The following is a 21,300-nucleotide window of genomic DNA, read 5'->3' as shown; positions in this document are numbered from 1 at the left end:
TGCGCACTTTGTGTGTACGTTTTGCAAATTTTGAGGGTTTTTTTTTTATGAGACTTGAAAGACTTGAAGCACCCCCATCCACATGCTTTTGTGAACTGTCAGTCTGAAGCTGTTTCCCTGGTTTGGGCTTTGGTGCTTTAGCGTGCTTCAAACTTTGTGGCATCCGTTTGTGGAAGGCCATTTTCTGTTTCAACATGACCAGGCCCCCGTGCACAAAGTCAGGTCCATAAAGAAATTGTTTTCCCAGTTTGGTGTAGAAGAACTTGAAGAGCCATGAAGTGTGTTAGCAACATCTTCCCTTTTTGAGCTGCATGATAATTGAAGTCCTGAAACATGTTGGATTTTACTTGGTGTTCTTATCAACTGATTAACTATCCCTAGTTTTTGTACATGTACATGGAGGGAGCATCAATACACTTTTGCTCCCGTCAACAATGCAGTGGTTTGCCTAAACAGGGTATTCAAAAAATTCACATCCACTGAAAAGGGTTTTGTATTTCACACACTGCTGAAGATGATCTCTGAAGATGCAGGCTGTGGCTGTGTTGCTTTCTATTCTGTGTGGCAATGCGGTCTATTCAGGCTCCCGTCTGTGGAGAAATTGCTATCTCTCCCTCTTAAGACGAATCCCTCCCTGTGTGATTGTGAAGAAAATAGTGAGTAGGGTAAGAAGGCCTTGATTCTCAGGAACTGATATCACAACTACATTATTTTTTTTTTCATAAGTGAAAAATCTCTACTGTAGCTGCTGTAAATCAGTCAAATACTGAATTTACACAGCAAAAACACTCTTATCAAGGCCGCTGTGTCTATGATTTAGTCATAGAGACCTCAGTTTTCACAAAATCTCTCATCTCGTTTTAAAAGGAAATGAGCTTGTTTTAAGAATATTTTAGATCTTGAAACATAGAAAATTTTCCTCACTGCTTTTAAGGGCTTAATTACAGACCAAAAGAACTTGATAGGAAGGGAATTCTTTTGCCGTACATGTGGGCCCAGGAGTGCAAGGTACATCACTAGCGTTTTGTAACACTGTTTAAGTGCTTTGGGGAGGATTTTCCTATTAAAATGCTAAATCCAGCAGCCATTCAGAAGAATTTATTTTGCTGTAATTACACATCAAGGAGAAACGTTTTGGGAACAAAGGCACCTCCCTCTGAGCAGCACATGCCCAGCTCATGTGAGGAGTTATGAGGTAGCATGTTGTTTCCACTCAGTTAGGAGGGTCTGTTGATGGATGCTCCCCTGCCAGACAGACCAGCCAGTCTCTAACTGCTCCTGACAACCACTTTGTTCTCTCTCACACACACACACACACACACACACACACACACACACACACACACACACACACTCACATAGAGAGAGAGTTTCGATCTCCTTTTCCTTCTCTGACAACCTGTGTCTGCTGTAACTGATAGCTCCATATTACTAAGAGGCTGCTCTGTTCTCTACATCAATACAACTAGGTCAGATGTTCACAATTGGCATCTGGGTATTCCTCAGACTGAGAGCTGTCAGGCTGACTGACAGAGTGACAGCTAGCCGAAACTGTGGGAGGATCACGTGTTAGATTAATTTGGGGCAGCTGAATGCAAGCAGTCCCAGAGATTATTGCATGACGCCGACGCTTAGTTAGATCTCTCTCATGACCGATCATTTACTTACTCACTAATATCCCTGCTTTGGATCATATTTGGAATATGACATAGTATACATAATGATTTGAACATAATACAGGTTTCTGATCATCTGCGTACCGTAGTGAGGATTTCAGAAATAAAAAGTTCTCCAATTTGCCGTTAACCACCCAGTTACCAAAAAATATCTCACTTATTATATATCATATTTTATTTATACTGTTAACTGTTCAATTATGCTTTCTGTAAATCTTATTTCCCAACACAAAGGTGTAGATGCTGCTTCAAAGTCTAAAATTCTCAGGGAGAAATCTTGTATTTGTTTGTGATTTTGCTGCTCTTTTAAATAGTACAATTTAAACATATTGAGTGTAACAATGCTGGAATCCTCTCAAAAAATAAGTGTGTAATCTCCCTGAAGGTTGCTAAACCAGCTACAGCCCTGCCAACCCAGTTACCTCTACAGTTGGAGGATGACCTCACTTTGTTTTTTTGGCTGCCTGAGATCTTTTGCACGATATGATATTTTCTTTAAGTGACTAACTACTACAGGACTGAGTTGAGGACACTCAACACACAGTGACCAGAAACTTGGATAAGAAGATGTTAACATGCCACAGTTTTTATTAGAGAACCCCAACTAGCATATTCAGCTTTCTCCACACTGGGTTAAGTTTGCAATAACTGATTTTTGGCAGAGGAAACAGATTACTGAATTATTATCGCCTCATTACATGTGATATGGCGAACGTGTAAGCGAAAAGTTGCCTATTTACACGTCCAGCAGACACAAAGCAACTTTAGCATTCATTTGGAGTCGTGTTCCTGTCCAACTTGTGAATATTAGTCCAGTCTTGACTCTGTATCGGCCTCCACCAGCTCCTGAGGGAAATATCTGTCTCTTTAGCAGTTAAACGCTCCGCTATGTTCACCTGCGAGTCTCTAACTGTCTCTGTCTGCTGTTTGGTCCTGAGCAGAAAGTGTGATGTGGGTTTTTAGAGATGTTTTGCTTTATTAAAACAGTGAAGTTACAGTTCGGAACAAAAACAATGAGCTCTCACTCTCATGACAGAAATTAAGTACAAAGGTAATTGGTTAGGCTTTTCTCTGAGAGGGTGAATACCTCATTTTAGAATGAAATGCTCCAAAGCAAACCTCAGTATGATGAGATAGGATTACCTTTTCTTTTGTTGTCAAAACTGCAGACTTACTGTATTTGACACATAGAGACACCAAAATGATCTTTGCCAGGTTCGGTGTTCGATCAAAACTCCCCCTGCCTTTGCATTGTATTGAAAAGAGGTCGAGCCACATTAGCATATAAACTGCTCAAGTGAGCTGACCCTGCTGGGGCTGACAGCTCACTTTTGTCAGACTAATTCAAAGCTATGATCACAGCACTCTGTGAGGGTGAGATAAAGACATGCTTAACTACAGAAAATGGATTTGCCTTTAAGAGATTGCGCTATATATAAAAATGTTATTTTAAATGTCAACTCTAACTTCATTTTTCACGTGACTGCCTCTGTGTTCCATCCATAAATCAGAACTGATTATAAAATCACTGTTTATCCGCTTTTAAACCTCGCCATCTGATAGGAGGCTGCAACTTATGTGCACTATTGCGTCTCCCTGCAGTCAATACGCAGTCTGGTGACTCTGATAATCACACTCGAAACTCAAGTGATGTACCAAGCAGATGCCTTCAAAGGTGTTTTTTGTCCCCGTTGATGAAATCGAGTAGGAGCTGTGGATCCGTCGGCGTCTGTCCATCTGTTAGCCACAATATGCCACAAACAGCTCACACTCGGCCGACTCGCACGTTTGGAGGATGATGCACATCATTGCTGCGTTCTTGCAGGTATTTTCTCAGACGCTACTGATCTCATATTGACTTGCTGAAAAGAGGGGGGGGGGGGGGGCTAGATTTAGGCCACAAAGCAAGGCAACATATCATCACCATCACTCATAGAAAATGGTGTATACTTACCCTGAAAAAGATGCATAGAATTGGAGCATCTTGTATTAAAAAGCTCCCATTTTCAGTCCCAACACCAGCCAGTTTATTCTGTTTGAGCCAAAGACACCAACTCTCAAATTATAACTTGCTGAAAGGAAAAAGAAAAAGGCTGCAAGAGGACATTTAAATAATTAACAATCAAGATGATTAGTAGTGTACTGAAAGAAATTAGAAAAAACTCAACTCTGCTGTATAATAGTGTTCAAACTTTTCTCTCTTTATTTGTCTTTTACTCTGATTTATTCCATTTTAGCTTAAGTTTATTTTTTTAAAACCTTGTGTATGTGTTTTTTCTGTATTTCCTTGTGTTGCTTCTTTATCTTGTCGTAATGCCTCTTTATGTATTGTGTAAAACTCTTTGCATTCATTTTGAAGGCAGTAAAGAAAAAAGTAAAAATCAGTCCTCATTTCCTAGTTTCAGCATCTAAAATGTGAAGATTCACTCTTTTTCTCTGTTTTATGTATTTGTAAATTGAATATATTTAGGTTATGGAGTGATGATCAGACAAAATAAGCAATTTAAAGACGTTACTTTGGGCTCTGGGAGCTTTTTTTTCACTTTTTTCTGACATTTTAGAGACTAATTAAAATGAATTCTTAACTACTGCCCTACTTGCTATTCAAATCTATGAGTTAAATGTCTGAAGTTAAAAAGCATATAAGGTTTCAAGGATCATAGAACTTGTTCTCCATGATCTGTTTTTAATATTTCAGATACTCTTGAGACATTTGGCTGTCGTTGAAGTGTGAATATTACTCTTTGGTGTTATTTTTCCAGTTGTTGAGATCACACTGACTGACATTAAACAGCTTTTTATTTTTTTCAACAGTGTGTAATGTGATGGTGTTAACATGACAAGAGGAAGATGTTTAGTGTCATTTTATGCCTCCAGCCTCTGTCTGAACCTCCCCTTCTTCCATCCATCTGCCCTTTTAAAGATGATTTCTCCGACAACTGCGACGCACGGATCAAAGCATGTGTCGGATTAAAATTAGGGGACGTGGTCACAGTTAGGCTTTGCTGAGGAAACATTTGGAGCTCTTCTTTGTGGCTCAGTGGTGCTATAGCAGTTAGTAACACATGTTTGTTCTCCCTCTGTCCACTGTCCATTACTAACATGTGTTATTAATGTTGAGCCTCAGGCTGTAGTGGTTTGATATGACGTGTTGGATAATGGTTCTTCCTTGTACCCTGCTACATAAAACGGTTTATCAGATATCACTGATATCGTTGCATTTTTTGCACATTAACTACAAAGTTACTTTACATCCCTACCAATCATTTTTAGCCACACTAGCTCAGGTCGAGACTGAAATCTCAACAGCTATTGATTGGATTGCCTTGAAATTTGGTACAGATATTCATGTTTCGCTTGGCCAACGCTTTGGTTTATGACCAGTTACAGTACCTATTCCCATTAGCCTCGTTTGTACTTTGTGAGCATTGTAAGCATGGTTGCATACTGACGTTAGCATCTAGCTCAAAGCTCCGCTGCACATAAGTGCATCCTCACAGAGCCGCTAATGTGGCTGTAGATTTACAGCTTTGCAGGTTGATTAGTGCATCTCTTCAACCTTTTTTTCCACCTAATGTCAGGATGGTATTCAGATGAACTTGTTATTGTTTTTTATCTGTTTATAAGATTGTTGCTATCTCACAGCTTTACGTTTTGTGGCCAAACATCATCCTTTTTTATGCAAAGAAGCTTTCAAATTCACATTATACTCCTGACAAAACCCTTGCTTTCTTATTGTTTCTCCAGGTTTTATTTTCTTACTGTGAATTGTGAATGAACTGTGAATATACTGTTCCCAGCTCTAAATCACTGATATCAGAGCAGCTCACAAGCACTTGAATGCATCATGTAAAAGGTTTTAAAACTATTTTCAAACCAATTACCAGGCAGCCATATCCAAAGGTTCACATCTCTGGAGCTTGATCATACCTGTAATAGATGCATAACAGATGCAATGCTGCACTTGCATGAGGTGAAAGCACTGGCTGCCCAGTAGCAAACGCTTTCACCCGTCTGAGAAGCTGTTGTGCAGTCTGATTTTTAAAATGGTCAGCTGAGATGTAAATTGTATATGTAACTATATTTCACTGCCAGCTAAAACATGCAAAACACTGGTGTGGTCTTCTGATTGTTCAGTTCCAGTGGTTTCTCTACCACTGAACCAGCACAGTGGGTCATCTTGTCTCATGGGCCTTCAAACTCACCTAAAAGTATTTTCATTATCCTGGGTTTCAATATCCGGTTATGGTGTCTCTTAATGGTCTGCCCGCTGATGCTTTGGCTTTTCAACACTGAGGCTTTTCAACTGTGCAAAGAAGAACATTTCCAGAAGAAACGTGATTTTTTTTTGACATGAAAATTGTCCCATTTCATCAGCAGGTTGAGCTGAAAAACATGCTTTATTTTTTTACTTTCTCTTCCTTTTATTGTTTTAGTTGAACCTTATTGTAGTGTGCACATGAGTCAGGTATTGTTCGCCCTCTTTCAGGTTCATTTTTGTATGTTGCTGCGTAACTTCCTTGGCCAAAGGATAGTGAAAATATAACAAAACATCACTCAAATATTGAGTGTGTACCTCTTCCAGTAATTTTTTTTATTACTATGTAATTCTGAGCTCATTTGCATTTCTTTTCACTTCTACTTTTACTTCTTTCTTTGCACTTTTTTTCTTATTCATTTCCTATTCTTCTTTCGTCTTTTTGTAAAGCTATTTATCTATCTATTATTGTTAATACTGATTGTTGTAATAGATACAAGTGGCATTGATCTACTTAGATCCTTTTGTAAGCAATGTAGTATAAAACACTGGAGAAGTAGTTGTTCATACCCCCTGCCATTACTGTCTATCGCATTGCATATTTCTACCATTTCATCAAGTTTTCAACCTTCCGATCTCATCCCCACTGTGTGTTTATAAAACGAAATAAAATAAAAAATATTTCTGATTCTGTTGCAGCCAAATTTACCTCACTTCTAAACGACAGCTGCAGCATGGACACAGACAGGCTTAGCAGAGGGATTAAACGTCACACATTAGAAAGACAGCCCTGAAATATCACAGCTTTGATCCTCATAGCAACCAATGTGTCCATCAACTGCCATGTCTTGTCAAAGGGTCCCTGTGCAGGAGGCCGAGTCCCTCAAAACATTTCTGAAGTCAATGTTAAACCAAAACTTACCAAAATAAAATTTCAGGCTGAGAATCCTCCTGCTAGATGCAAGGCAACTATATGTGTATAGCACCTTTCAACAAGATCTCCTGATATATATCCTTTTGTTTTTTATGCTCCCACCACATATATGAAGGGGAAATGAGTCAGTTATGTAGCAGGGGATGATATGATGAGCACTGATGGATGATATTAGGCTGGAATGAATTGCAGGAGGCATCTGCTGTAAATATGCATGTCTGGTTTGATGATCTGAAGCCGCACTAGTCTTAATGAAAGGCCAGAGGGAGTGAAGACGATGCTCTGCTTTGTTATTTTTACGTGTGTGTTGTCTTTTTCTCTGTCTCAGCTACGCTCTTTATCCTTCTTAAAGGTGAACAGTTGCAGCCTGCAGGAAAAAGTTGTTAAGATGCAGTTGGAGATCAAAATGTGTCAAGAGGACATTATATATTCTCTCTGCTTCTGTTGTCAGAAGTAGCAAGAAAATCATTCTTATCTTACCTTTTCTTTTCTTTATAGCACCTAGTTTTATTTGTGTCTCACCTATTTTTCTTTTTAATATGTATGAGATGTGTTTCTGCCCCAACTATCCAACAATACAAAAGTTACTAAAGTTACAGCAACATGGAGGTTTGTTTTGAATCTGTTTTAAATGTCACACATTGATGATATGCAGTGTGCCATTACAGCTTTGGGTAAAAGCATTTTCCTCATGCCTAATTATCTTAAAGTGGAGTAACCCACCCACTTTTTTCTTCAGGATTACAGGAAACTGATCTTGCAAATGTTTCTAGATTGAGAACCAGACTGAAATTGGAACCACGTTGCATTTTGCTCTAAATTATATAAACTCAGACTCAAGTAGTGAGGACAAGTGAGGTCCCAACATGACCTTACAGACGTGCACTCGAGCATTGTTTTGGTCCTGTTTAACATACTTTTCTACAACCTCCCTCTCTTATGAAGAGGCATTATTGTCAAGTGACTGTGTTTCATACTCTTCCGCTGAGGTTTTATAAGCTTATAAAACAGTTTTACTATTCTACTCACTCCAGGATGTTATGGAAAGAAAAACCTACAAGTGTAAGATGTTAAGTTTTGTGAGTTTCTGTAAATGATGCACAAGGAGAGTTGCTGAATTTATGTTAATGTTGTGGTTGTTTCCTCTGCAGGCGAGGATGACCGCCTGGCTCTCAAAGGCAAGGTGACAGTCGGAGACCTCTTTAGTAAAGACTTCAAGGTTCACGACCCCAACGCCAAATGGATAAGCAGTAAGTATTCCTATTTCATTTAAGGGTTGCACTGTTTATTAAATTAGAACTGGATTTGAGCATGCAAAAACTGCAAAGAGGTCAGGTTGTTAGAAAATATTCCCATATATATAAATATTCCATCCCAATTGTGGGAAAGGCAAGAGAAGGGAATACTGGATATATCTAATGTCTAATGTTTAAACAGGCAACGGTTCGTCTTCATAAAGAGGAAGAGTTTCAGTGCTTTTTGGATAAATTTTTGCTTTCTAGTTGTTTAAATTTGCATAATGCAACAGGCATTTTGAAATCCTATTTTGCAAAAAGCAGAGAGCTTCATATGTGAGAGTCCTCTTTACCAGTTGTTGACTGATCAGAATCAGGAAGGGCAGTGCTTAAACTGGTCCTGAAAAAAAGAAGTGACATCAACTGATTTGGTTGCGTTTCAGATGCAGAAGAGCAGATTTACTGTAGCACAGACGAAATGTTGTGATGACAACACAAAACTTTACAGCCAATCTGTTCCAACGCCTCGAGAAACAGGCGAGAGAGTTACATGAAGAATACAAAGTGACCAAACACAAACAATACCGTTCAAGTGCCTCCGGAGTTCAGTTTCAAAGCCTGATGACGCCTCATGAAACAGCTTAAAGCTCCTGAAAGACGTCTCATAAGTGGTAATTGGCAATAATGTTGCACATATTAAAGCTATTGGTGTAAGTATTTTGAAAACAGCCTGTATGAATTCAGTTATTATAGTAAGAATAGTGCCGCTAATGATAGATTTCTGCTTTTAGCTTTATAACAAACGACAAAAAATAGGGGTTGAATATGTCTCACACAGCAAGTGTAGTATTTACTAGAAGTACGAGTGTTGTTTCTTTCATTCTTTGTGAAACTGTGTGTTTCTGTACATTGTGTATGAGTGTGTGTGTGTGTGTGTGTGTCCTTGTTGTCTGACATCCCTCCAAATGATTTATTCCATATGCTTCAATAGCTACCCAATTACCTGTAACCACAACCCTCATTTTTCCGTGATCAATGACAGCGTGCGGATGCTGCTGTTGTTACAATTCATCACCGCCAATTTCAAAGGCTTGTTTTTTTAATAGCGGGACTGTGACAACATGAACGCTGACAACACCGCAGGGAGCCAATGAGAGACAATGATGTACTTTATTTTGTATCAAGGTAAAACAGCGACTTGACGCAGCCTCACATGTCTCTGCGCGGCAGTGAAGAGAACGATCACACATCCAAGATGTGAGGAATGTGTACAGCTGAAGGATTAATGAGGTGGATTTTGTCTTCTCTCGTGCCCAGCGAAGCTGTCTCCTCCAATCACAGGATCTAAGATGGCTCCTGGAAGCGGCGCAGCTGTTAAATCTCATCTCGAATCCTGAAATCGCAAAGCTTTCCCCTCTGTGATTGGCGGTAATTAGAAAGCTGAAAACCCATATTTATTACATTAGTGACGGGAAGATGCCATTCCTCTGGATCTCAGATGACGAGCTGGGTAATTGTCTGGCCTGATTCATGTGTTGGTTTAGATGCAGGTCCCCATCTGTGCTTAAGGATGACACGTCTCTCATATTGCTGATTTGTCACCATTACTAGCTGTGACCCACAAAAGTTGTAAACAAATCGCTCACACTTGAATGAGCGTGGGTGAACATCACAAACTGTGGCGGTACTGTACACATCTGGAATCTAACATCTGTTCCTCAGTGTTCTCAGCGATTAGAAGCATATTTCTAACAGCAACAGAGAGGTTGAATTACGTAAGAGCATTATGATTACAAATATTCCCTTAACACAAGACGAGAGTCAAAGAAAAGAGAGGTACTGTAGAGAAAGGGTCTTTGTAATAATCCATACATACAGCAGCAGCCTGGAAACAAGAGTCATCATTAGAAAGCAGCACCCTCTTTCATCTCCTCCTTTTTGTGCTGTTGACAGTACCATCCTTGATCTCGAGGTATTTTTAGTGTATCATTAGATACTGCTGACAAGGAGGTGAGAAAGAGAGAGAAAAAGGGAGAGAGAGAGAGAGAGATCCATCAGCTGATTATTTTGTCTTTGTTAGTGTGTCATTTTTACTAGACCCGGTGCTCGACCAACCTGCATGCTTTCAGGGCTGTCTATAGGATCTGCAGTAATGGCTTCCCTGGTTGGAGGCTGAAATTGAATTTTTTTTTTCAAACCAAATTTAGCCCCGGTTTTATGTTTTCCCTACCTCTGGCTGTCTCCACCTATCAATCACTTCCTTGGAGACAGACTGAATGTAACCTCCAGTATCCTCGATGATCATATAACAGGCTATTTTTACCAGAAAAAAAAATAGCTTCCTCATGTCTTGTCCAACAGTATTAGCTTAAATATAGTCTGTAAAGTATCATTAGGTGCTCTTTCTCTGCTCCTCATGATGGTTGCAGAAATTGCGATCCCTGCCTGTGCAGACAATGGATCATCATTTCAATGGGTAATTTTGGTTTATTAAGACTTGGGTTTTATTAGCAGTTTTGGCTATCGTTCTTATCTTACTCACCAAGTTAATTCCTGAGATTCGGGTAGATTTGGATAAGTAAGACGGAGCAAGAAACATGACCAGTCAAACAATCAGACCTTCAGGTTACCGCTGTTGAGACTGCAAACAGCCCTGTGTTGAAAAAGCAAAGGAGCTGTGTCGGTTGCTTCAGGTTCCTGTGAGACGATGGAAGGCGGGTTTGAATGATAGGTCCATTAGTTTGAAGGCTGATCAGACGCCAAAACACTGAACATAAAACTGTGAGAAAAGATTTTATATTTCTGTAAAGTTATACAGTTTTATCTTCTGTGTCAGCAATCAACAGGTTAACAGTAGAAACTTCCTGTTCCAGGAATGTACACTTGCATGCATTTGATTGGCCAGTGAAAATAAAGGCCAATGGGAAAATGATTGACTGCATTGTTCGTTGTAAACAGCTATCACAGTTTATAGACCGACTTTGTAGTTTTAACTTTGACCTACCATGCAGCACTTAGCATAGTTGTCCAGACGCACAGTTTTCCTACGCGATGAAGGATTATTACCAACACTCGGGATGTGTTCGCTTTCAGTTTCTCACTCATAGTATGTGCAAGTGCTGACAACAGATCAGCTACTGGTGCTCTCTTTTCCACAAATTTAAATGTGTATACCTCGCTGTGTGGGAGTCATTAGGATCATTTTTATGTACGGGAACAGGAGCTGCTGTAGCGCTAAAAACGACTGTGACTGAATGAACATGAACTGATAGCGGAAACACTTAGTAAGGTCAGTACCTGCACTGCTACATGTCGGAATCGGTGCATTCCTGAAGTAACGTGGTTTATAATCTGGCTCGTTTGAAAATTGCTTGTTTCATGTCCGGATCTCAATAATTAACCTGAGACTGCGATGTTTCCATACCCAGTAGAAGTGAAGAAGAACAAAGTGAACCCAAGTTGTAATAAACTGAAATTATCCCGTGATTCTGTGATGTACACAAGCTCCATAAAGTACTTCCCACTGCACTCTGCCTCAGTATTCTGATCATGTTCTGAAGCCATCACTATAAGTCTCCCTGGTTAGGTAATTGCACAGTTAGCAGACACCGCTGATATCTCACATACGCCTGTTTTTTACCACTCCATCTGAATCAAGCCGACGCGGCATCAACATCATTCTCACACCACCAAGGTGAAGCCAGCCCTGTGGGACACAACGCAGGCGCTCAGAGCAGCTGCTTGCCATTTTAATGGCCACATTCCTCTTGTTTGCCGCTCCAGGATGCCTCTTGTCTCGCTGATGTTTGTTAAATATGGTGAAGGGGGAGCCATTTGTAAAGCCGTCGACCGATTGGGACTACCTAAAAGTGTTATCACCGTGACTTTGAAAGGGACTTGTGACTGTGATTTAGATAAGAGTGAAGCATAGTCATGTTTGCATTGTCAGTGTGTGTACACTCTTGTGCGTGCATGTCGGAGAATTACCTTGTTCCTGAGTGATGCACAACCTCTCAGCTCTAATGTTTATGTAAAGCAATCACTTTGGAGAAGATTAGCCAGTTGTCTCGCTCCCTTATTGACTTTTCATAGCTCTGCTCCCATGAAACAGCATGAGTAATGATGTGAATGTCATTTGTTAATGGAGTTCTGCAATAGGTCTTTTTCTTACCAATGAGACATATCAAATTAGCCCATACATTCACTGTTAGTATCCAGTGTTCGTTCACTGTCACAGACAATCAGCCGTTGTAAACTGGTAACATTATGTGAAGCAGCAGGTGCAAAAATCCCCTTTTGAGATGGTCCAGTTTAACAGAAAGCACGACTGATGCTTAATCTGAGAGGACGTCGCGCTCAAGCCCCCAGAAAGCAGCAGAAGTGGTGAGACAAATAGCCTTTTGACAGAAACAAGCTGTCACAAACTACTGATGGTGTGCAGCGTTTTAATACTCCGGGAGGAATTTTAAAATGCAGAGCTGAAGAGCAGACTTTGGTATTATACATTTGCTTCAGTGCGTCTGGTGACAAATCCAGCAGTCTCTTAGCTGCTAACGTCAAGGCAACCTCTGAAGAGTTGGATGTCACCTTTGAGCTTCGAACTTTTGTCATGTTTTGTCCAACTTAAGAATCCTGCCACTTTTAGATTCACTACTACGTAGATTATTTCTCACAGTGACACAGAGGAAGTCCTACTCGCTTTTATGATTCTCGTCTTGATTACTGAAGCAATGTCACAGCTTCGCGTTGCACAAAACATCTGATCAGAACTTAAAGTAGGGACTAAATTGCAAGTTAGATCTTTACACTGTAACCTGTTATGAGCCAAAGCTCAGTCTCAAGAACTCATGCAGGGTCTCTCTGCAGTTGCAGGGTCAAGGGCTAAACAGAAAACCTGTCTTTTCAGGCCTTTCACTGACAATGCTCCAAGGTTTTGAAATGCCCTCTCTGCAGGTCCTTGACTGGCTGTATGAGTGTCAATGACTGCTGCCTCTAAACTAAGCCATAGTTAACTGTGCGACACCTGTACGCTTTGAATTCCAGGACTGGGTACTGAAGTACCGTCAAGTACCAAAGGTTGGCAGCAAATGTGGAAAGGGTAATAGCACGAGTTTCTTTGTAGTTTCTGATTTCCGACAGAATTTTAGACGATCATCAGTTTTGCTATTGACTGCCTAAAAATGACAGCCATTGTTGAAAGGCAGCTAACAGACTAGCTGATGAAGTCAGTTTATCAGCTTATTATTGTTAGTTGGTGTTTTTAATTGTATTATACTATTTACTCTGTCTAATCGCATCTCTTCCCCCATCTAACATGATTTTTACTGTGATAGCAGCAGCCGTTGTATTTTCATGCATTTAGCAATCTTTTACAGGCTGCCAGTTCAGTCCCACCGCACCACAATCCCACATAATAGTAGCAAGCAAACCTGCCTAAAAATCACCAATTGTGCTGTCTGTTTAGTCTGCAGAGAGGAAGGAAGACAGAGAGACGGTGTTAATTAACAACACACACACACACACAGAAAAAGATACGCTTGCACACACACATAGACACACATACGCACACACACTAGGGGTAGTGGTGTTTTGTCCTCTTTTCAGCAGCTGCAAACATCGCTAACTACAACATCTGCAGTTGTTGTTTGTGATATACTTATCACAGTTTCACAGTTCTGTACGCAGAATCATCTGTGTTGTTATGGCATAAATGCAGTACATGCATGATGGAATATTTCTGCAGCAGCTGTATGTTTAGACAGACAGCTGAATATCCTGCAAGTGCTCCTACAATCCACATCCCTATAATTCCTCCTGCACATGGCATTCACATCTAAGCCGTGAAATGGACTCACAATCCTCTGAATTCACTTCAGCAGTCTTATCACTGAGAATTCATAGCTTAGTTGTGTTTGTGTAACACAGCAGAGCATCCCTCCACAGCGAGGGGCCCGCTGGATGATTACAGCGATCCCACAAACACATTCGTACGCGTACATTATGTACTTGCAGTTGTTCTGACTCAAATGGTTGTATGATTCGGTTTGGGAATTATGAATAATTATCACAAATAACTCAAATATGGAAGTATTTGATCAGTGAGGTAACTCGGAGAGCTTGTAGAATAATATTGAAATAGACTTTCCTGCTGGTCAAACAAGACAGCCTGATCACTGCTGTGATGTTTATTGTCATCATTATTATTGTTATAATTGTTATTTTATGGGCATTAGCCTAATGATCTTAATTAATATGAGCAGGGGCGGGTCTTTTTCAAGTTCAGTGACAGGTGCGAAAGCACAAGGAAGCACACCCTCAAGGAAAAGAGGAAGCTGGACCACATGACGATGGCGAATCAAGCGGCAGCAGAGGTTATGGGTTTATGAGGAGTATATGAACAGCTAGCAGACGCTGATGAAATGACCGTCACCTCAGTGGCAGTGAGGCAAATCAATGACACAAAGACTTAAGGATTAATTGCAAAGTGAAGTTACAGGTTACAAAAAAAGGCCCATTGGTTTTAGCAAGTTGATGGAGGGTTTCTGAGAACACTTGCGTGCTCCCACGGGACTCATCTTGGAAGGAATATGGAGTGAGATGAGCAGTGGGTGAGTTTTTAAAGACTTAATGTTTAGCAAATTCTCTTCTCAACTGCTTTCAGAGGTAATAGACTAAAAGGACATGGTCTGACTGCAGCAGACAGTGTAGCCAGATCACAGGGTTCTTGGGGCTGAGTTCATATGCATATAACTATGATGATATCATGGCATATTTAAAAGTTATTCTTGTCTGATGCCTCCTAAATGCACCTGTGTTACTGGGGCATACATTTTGTTTTTACTCAGCAAATCTTGGAGCTTTTTCTTCGTTCCCCTGTGCAGCTCTTTTTGCTGAGTCCTTCAGTTTTGGCTCTGACCTGCTGCTGTTTATGCCTGTTCAAGTGGTGATCATCTCGGGTTCTGATGTCCTTGAATTTGAATTCAAAGGAGGCGTAATTCAGAAAAGGTTTGAAAGCTGGCCTGTGTGCATGGTTTAATGTTAAAGGGCATTTTACCAGCAAATACTGTATCGTGGTGGTCTTTGCAGTCCACAATAAGGATTAAACTGAATTGTTTTTGGTGGCTGTCTTAACTTAAGAAGGGTGGAACAAGGTATTTGAGTCAGTCTCATCTGAAGCTGGTTATTTCCAGGACCCTGATGTTGAAGGTCTAATGAGAAGGGTGTCAACAGTATGCAATATGTCAATACTTATAGGATAAGGATAGAATTTAGCTTGGACACTTTTGAATCTGTATTTGAGAAGTCAAACAGCATGAAACAGAAATGACTTGGCAATATGCCATGGTTTGTCTTTTTTCAACCTTAATGGTGAACTCAGAAGCAAAAGAGGCAGCGAGAAATGAAACCAGCAGGCACACGCTGATTGGCATTCCTGATAAACATAAATGACTTCCACTGTGAAGTGCTGGCCGGCAGCAGGTTGGCAGTAGCCCTGGGTGGTTTCATATTTCGTCAGCAGGTTCATACTTGAGGTTTCTGCTCATTTGTTTTTCTCTGCCATCCATTTGTTAGCATCCTCATTTATCAAGTCGGTCAGAAATGGGAATTCAAATTCTGTGGTGTCGCCAGTGCAGCTTTGCAACAGTAGAGAAAAGAACACACCCAGTTATTATGTGGAATTCCCTTTCAAGAAACATACAAGAATGAATCTAAATTATTAGAAATATAAGGGGGAGATTTTTAATTAAACCTCTGATTGAATTTTTTATGAACCCATATTTCACCACATATCTCAGCCAATGGGTGGCAAAGATTTAAGATTGTATTACTGCATTAGAGACTTAATTTTATTTAACCACAGACAGATACCATAATTCTCCCCCAGGAGCTTGTGTCGCTTTCATCAGACCAGTCATCATCTGCGGCCTTGGGGCGTGGACAAATGACCTGAACCGACGAGAAAAATCTAGAATTTAACAATTCGACCCTGCCTCATCTCACAGCTAACCATATAGCCTACAGAAACCTGCTATTTCAATCACAGAGTGTGTTTTATAATCAGATGGTGATGTAATATGTGGAGGTTAGGGCCTTTTCTGTAGTATATCTGTTCCTACTGTGACATTATTTCTCTATTATCGGTTTGTATTACTTTCATGCTCAAGACAAGAGGACATTTCCAACATTTGAAGAGTGCTTAAGTTAAATTATATATATTTTTAAAAACATATATAAGCAGACATTTTTCTCCTTACTAATCCAACCTATCAGCCTGTTACGACATCTCTCTGGTAGAACATGCCGGTTTTTAACCCTCTCAACTGGAACAAAACACACTCAGGAGAACACTGACTGCAGTGAATGATGTGACTACAGTTGTGCCTTCAAGACAGCGTTGAGTGGGAATGGATGAGGAGGACTGCAAAGACAACAGAATGAGCAACATTATAAAAAGTCTATTATTTCACTGCAAGAGGCTAGTAGTGTCGATTTTTCCTTGAAGTAGTATTAACTAGTCTTTCTGCTCTATTCTGTCTCTCTAATTAAGCAGTCATATTGCACATGAGGCAAAAGGGCTTGGTTGAAGCGTTAATGAAGCCTACACTACAGTGAAGCCATGGAAGTATTAGAAAAGAACCTGTTTCACGCGAGAGGAGAAGGACGTAGTGGAATGAAATTAATGTTGTACCCATCAAGTCAGATGCTTTAGCGCTGCTAAAAAGAAGTTTTACACATGATGCTTGAAACTATAAAAATAAGACTAATGTTAAACATAAATGATTCTTTAAAAGTGTCAGTTTCCAGGGTAAATGACTGCATATTAAAGTTCCATGGAGATGAGTTGTACAAACTCAATATATAGCGTTGGTCCTCGTCTCTCACTTTCTCACTCTCGAGTGTGTCACCTCGTATCTCTGCCTCCATGGAGGGAGGCTGGGTTAGGGCTGTGCCCAGGGCAGGACGCTGTATTAATAAGACATACTGCCGTGGAAAGGTGTAGATCAGAGCAGAAAACAGCGCCCTGGGCTGATGCAGTGAAGTTGGAGGGGAAAGAGAAAGAGAGAGGGCTAGAAAGAGATAGATTGAAGGGAAGACATAATGCCTAGGGTAGTGTGAAAGAATAGATGCCTTTCGGTTTTTGAAAGAGCAGAAAACAAAGAGTTGGAGAGGTGAAGGAGGGATGATAAGGTCTAAAATGATGAACTCAGCAGGAGGGCTTATAAAAGGGCAGTGATGGGAAGGATTTGAAAGATCTGCGGTATATCTGAGGTGTCTTGGGGCGTGTGGATAAAGGAGAAGAAGACCGGTGATTTGGTGAGGAATAAAGATGAAAGGTGCCTTAAAGAGATGCAGGCCTCTTAGCTTGAAATGAAGCTATGAAAACAGAGCGAAGTCACGAAGCAAAATAAAGTCCATTCAATCTCTCCTACCAGTGATTTATCACCATATTGTCTTTCTTTTTACACATTCAAGCCCCATCATCTGCAATTACCATTTCATATATATATAAAAGTAGATCGTTTATCAGGATGCCAAACGGAGTCAAACTAAAATAATGGAGCATGGTGGCAAAAAAGCAGCACTCTTCTTTTATTTATCACCATGATTTCCATGAAGGAGTCTATTTTATGCCCTTGTTAGTATGCCGATGGTTTTTAACAAGGAGACAAAAGCTGTTGAGGGGGCGTTTGGCTATGCCAATCTAAAAATGTCTGAAAGTGCTCTCCCAAGCACGTTCTGAATTAAAGCCATTGTGATGGTAATTTTGTCACCTCTAATGGACAATTAGATATGCTAGCAGATAGAGAGCTCTCTGCATAACAATCTCTGGCTTCTAATTACCTCTGCAAATGGCGTGGTTGCTCGTGCGCCTATGGATCACTAAAGCAATAAGACGGAGGAGCGCCGATAGATTGAAGGTGAAAGGGGGCAGTTGCTGTATTAAACGTATCCTTCCCTGATAAAGGCCTGACGGATGAGGAGCAGTGTGAACTTTCATACATCTGTCAAATAATGGCTCCTTTCAAGGGTTTCCTCTAGTGGCCTGAACTCACTGTGTTTGCGCTGGAAACGTTTGTATTCAGGCACAAGCTGAGCCTTTTCTATGGCGTCGAGTAGGTCAGCCACTACAGCACTTTTGTTAAACCTGGTAGAAAGCTGAAAAGTTCTCTTCAAAAATGACTTCTTTTATTTTGGGTTAATGTCACTGCCTCGTTCTGTACGCTGTGTAAAGGACGTATAAAGGTGTATTGTATTCGTAATTGTTTCCTCAATTAGGTTCTTCTTATGAGTGAAGGGATTTCTTCTAGTTAGAACTGTTTTAGTTTTTAAGAGATTTCTGTATTTGAGTCTTTCTCTCTTCTCACTCGTTCCAGATGTACTTACCAGGATTTCACATTGTGATGGCAGTTTTGCGGCTGTAAATTTTGGACCCGCACAGTCCTAATGAACAGATTAGAGTTTTTGACCGTCAAAAGGTTTGATAGAGAACACTTGTGGGTGTCTTTTCCCCCAAACTTGAACTTTTGTTGTTGCCCTGTGTTATAGAGAAATATGTAAGCTTTGAACCCAAGTAATTTTTCACAGTCTGATATAGCTATAGCTTGCTTTATCTGCAGAAGAGTTTGTTGGGTTGTTGATCAATACCGCTCAATTGTGCATTACTTTTGCACGGTGCTGAAAATTTGAGCTTTCAGAACTCACTTACTGACCTGTTTTCTACACCAACATTGTTAAATGGTTCACTTTAATGGTTTTATTGCACTTGAACAGGTCAAATTGGTACAATAAACCTAAATACCCTATAAATATAACCCATAGATAATAAATAAATGTAAGATTTTACATGAACAAATCTTTAAATCAAAGTAAGACTCTCTTTAAAACTTCTGAAAGATAAGAATAAGTCATATTGGGCCTTTATTGATCGATAAACATTCCAATAAACTTGCAGGTCGCCTGGCAGACTGACCAGCAGCTGCAACAGTGTTTGGGAAGCTGAAAGTGTTTAATCACACTGTACTTGAAACAAAGGCCTGTTAGTAGCCAGACGGTGTATGATTGAGTAGGGAGCACTTGAGTTGACACACCAGAGCAAACACCTCAAACATAACAAGGCTGTAGTATCGCAACCGATAAAGTTTGATTAATTGTTGAAGCCAAAATTGTGATCACAATCATTATACAGTTAATTGGGCAGCCCTGCTCTCCGAGACCTGCTTTTATATTTGAATCCACTTAGTGACCCATTGATGATTGTTGCACTTTTGTGGTTGCTGATAGATTATTAAAACTCTCAAACAAGCCTAATTTGATATGCCTTTGATATTAAAAAAGTAATAAATGGAAGCATCCCGTAAAATTCAATTATGTTGTCAATGTTCAAGACAGCTAATATCTTCATTAACATTGAATATTTGCTTTTTCTATCCAGCCAGCAGCTGCTAAGCAACATTTTCAATGGATAGTGCCACTTCCTGTACAGAATATATATATATATATGCCTGTTTTACTGCTGAATTATTAGACTACAACACGGAGGGCCAAGTTCATGACTTCCTTGGTTGTACTAAGTGATCTTTCGCTGTCTCATGTCACTGAGTAACATTTGTTCTCTGCATGTTGAGTGTCAAGTGTTACAGGATCTCTATGTAAGGAGCTTAATTATAGCTCTCTCGTGTTCTGGCTGCAAAAGGGCAGGGAATGTGTCTGCCCATTTGTTTGACCCACAGGGTGAATCTGAGGATATTTGGCCATACTACATTTTGTCTTTTTTTTCTCAGGAATGTTTTTGTCTTATTTTGAAAGAATTAGATTTTGTTATGTGTTTGTGTGCGGCCATTAGAGTAATGTTCTTGTATGCGTCAGTGAGTTTTAAAGATGATATTACATGATACACCATGAAATCAAAGTCTCTCTCTTCCTCTCCTTGCAGGTAATGAGCTATTGTATCGTAGTCGTGATGGCGACGTCGTCAAGTTCAACGTCGACACGGACGAAAAGACCATCTTGGTGCATAACAAGAAGTTTGTAAGTCTTTTGTCATCTTTTCTTTCCCTTACTCTCTCACAATCACAGGACTGAAGAACTGACCATGGCTGCCCATGAATTAAATTAAAACTTTTCTCTATAGCGTCAGCAAATCAAAGCACCCAAAGCTCTTTTTTTATTACAAAGCTTAATCAAATGATCCATTCTTACTGTGAAATGTGGACTGCATAGTTAAAACTTGGGGCCTGGTTATGTGGGGAAACGTCGAGATGGAGATGTAGCGTCAGCGCTGCAGCGGCTTGGGTGACGACACACAACATTATGTCCGCCATCAAATCGCCAAGCCCTAGTGCAAAGATTAATGCAACTCCCATTTGCTGCAGGAGCCGAGCAATCCGTCAAACGCAGTCATTTAAGGACTAGTTTAATGAAAAAATACCACGCATGGTTAAAGGTCTCATCTTTTTGTGTTTTTTTTTTCTTACATCTGCCTCTGCTTCTCAGGAAATGTACAAAGCCAGCAAGTATGAGGTGTCTCCTGACATGAAGCATGTGCTGCTGGCCTACAACGTTGCACCGGTGAGCTTCTCATTTGTTTGCTTGTTTTTTGAATTAGCAAACTGACAGCCAAATATGTCAGCCGCCTCCACTGGGGGTGGGGTATAGTACAGCAAAGGCAGGGAAGAGAGGAAGGAGGGGAAAGTAATCATGGCGGGGTGTGAAGGCCTGTCGCACACCACTGCCTGTCAGCGATGGCGGCGGGGGCCAGCACAGCCGAGTGGAACTGTAGCAAGGGAGGCAGAAACAAAAACAAACCCCTCGGCGCTGCACGGGCTCGCAGGGAGGGGGATGAGATCGACAGAAGGAACAGGAAGTATTGGCCGGGAATTTATAATTTCTGTGCAATCCTGAATAAAGTGTCCCATGACTACATCAGCTCTGCCAGCCTCTTGATATGCATCAAAGCATTTCAGCTCCTAATGTTGGTAGATCGAATATATTGAATCTTATTTTGTCAGCTAATATCTGTGTGTTTGCTTCATTCTGCTTCACCACTGAGTCACTGTACAGAGTTTTATGCCCGTTGTTAGTGCGTGAAGGATGCTGGCAGAGATATAACCTTGTGTTATTGCCTGAGATGAATAGAAAATGTTACGACACACGAGATGTCTAGGGCGTTGTACTGCATGTGTTTGCATTAGTTAT

At 40.4% G+C, this 21,300-nt stretch overlaps 1 protein-coding gene across 3 annotated transcripts in view; it reads left to right on the top strand.

Moving 5' to 3' along the window:
• Positions 1–21,300, top strand: part of LOC139304352 (A-type potassium channel modulatory protein DPP6-like) — a 174,819-nt gene that overhangs the window by 127,721 nt on the left and 25,798 nt on the right. For all 3 annotated transcript variants that reach the window (XM_070928280.1, XM_070928279.1, XM_070928278.1), the window contains exons 3-5: positions 8,020–8,118; positions 20,039–20,133; positions 20,599–20,673. In XM_070928280.1, coding sequence (XP_070784381.1) covers positions 8,020–8,118; positions 20,039–20,133; positions 20,599–20,673 — 269 coding nt within the window. The remainder of the gene's footprint in view (positions 1–8,019; positions 8,119–20,038; positions 20,134–20,598; positions 20,674–21,300) is intronic.

This window comes from Enoplosus armatus, chromosome 21, assembly GCF_043641665.1.
Source record: "Enoplosus armatus isolate fEnoArm2 chromosome 21, fEnoArm2.hap1, whole genome shotgun sequence".
Lineage (NCBI taxonomy): Eukaryota > Metazoa > Chordata > Actinopteri > Centrarchiformes > Enoplosidae > Enoplosus > Enoplosus armatus.
This window is presented reverse-complemented; position numbering and strand designations above follow the sequence as displayed.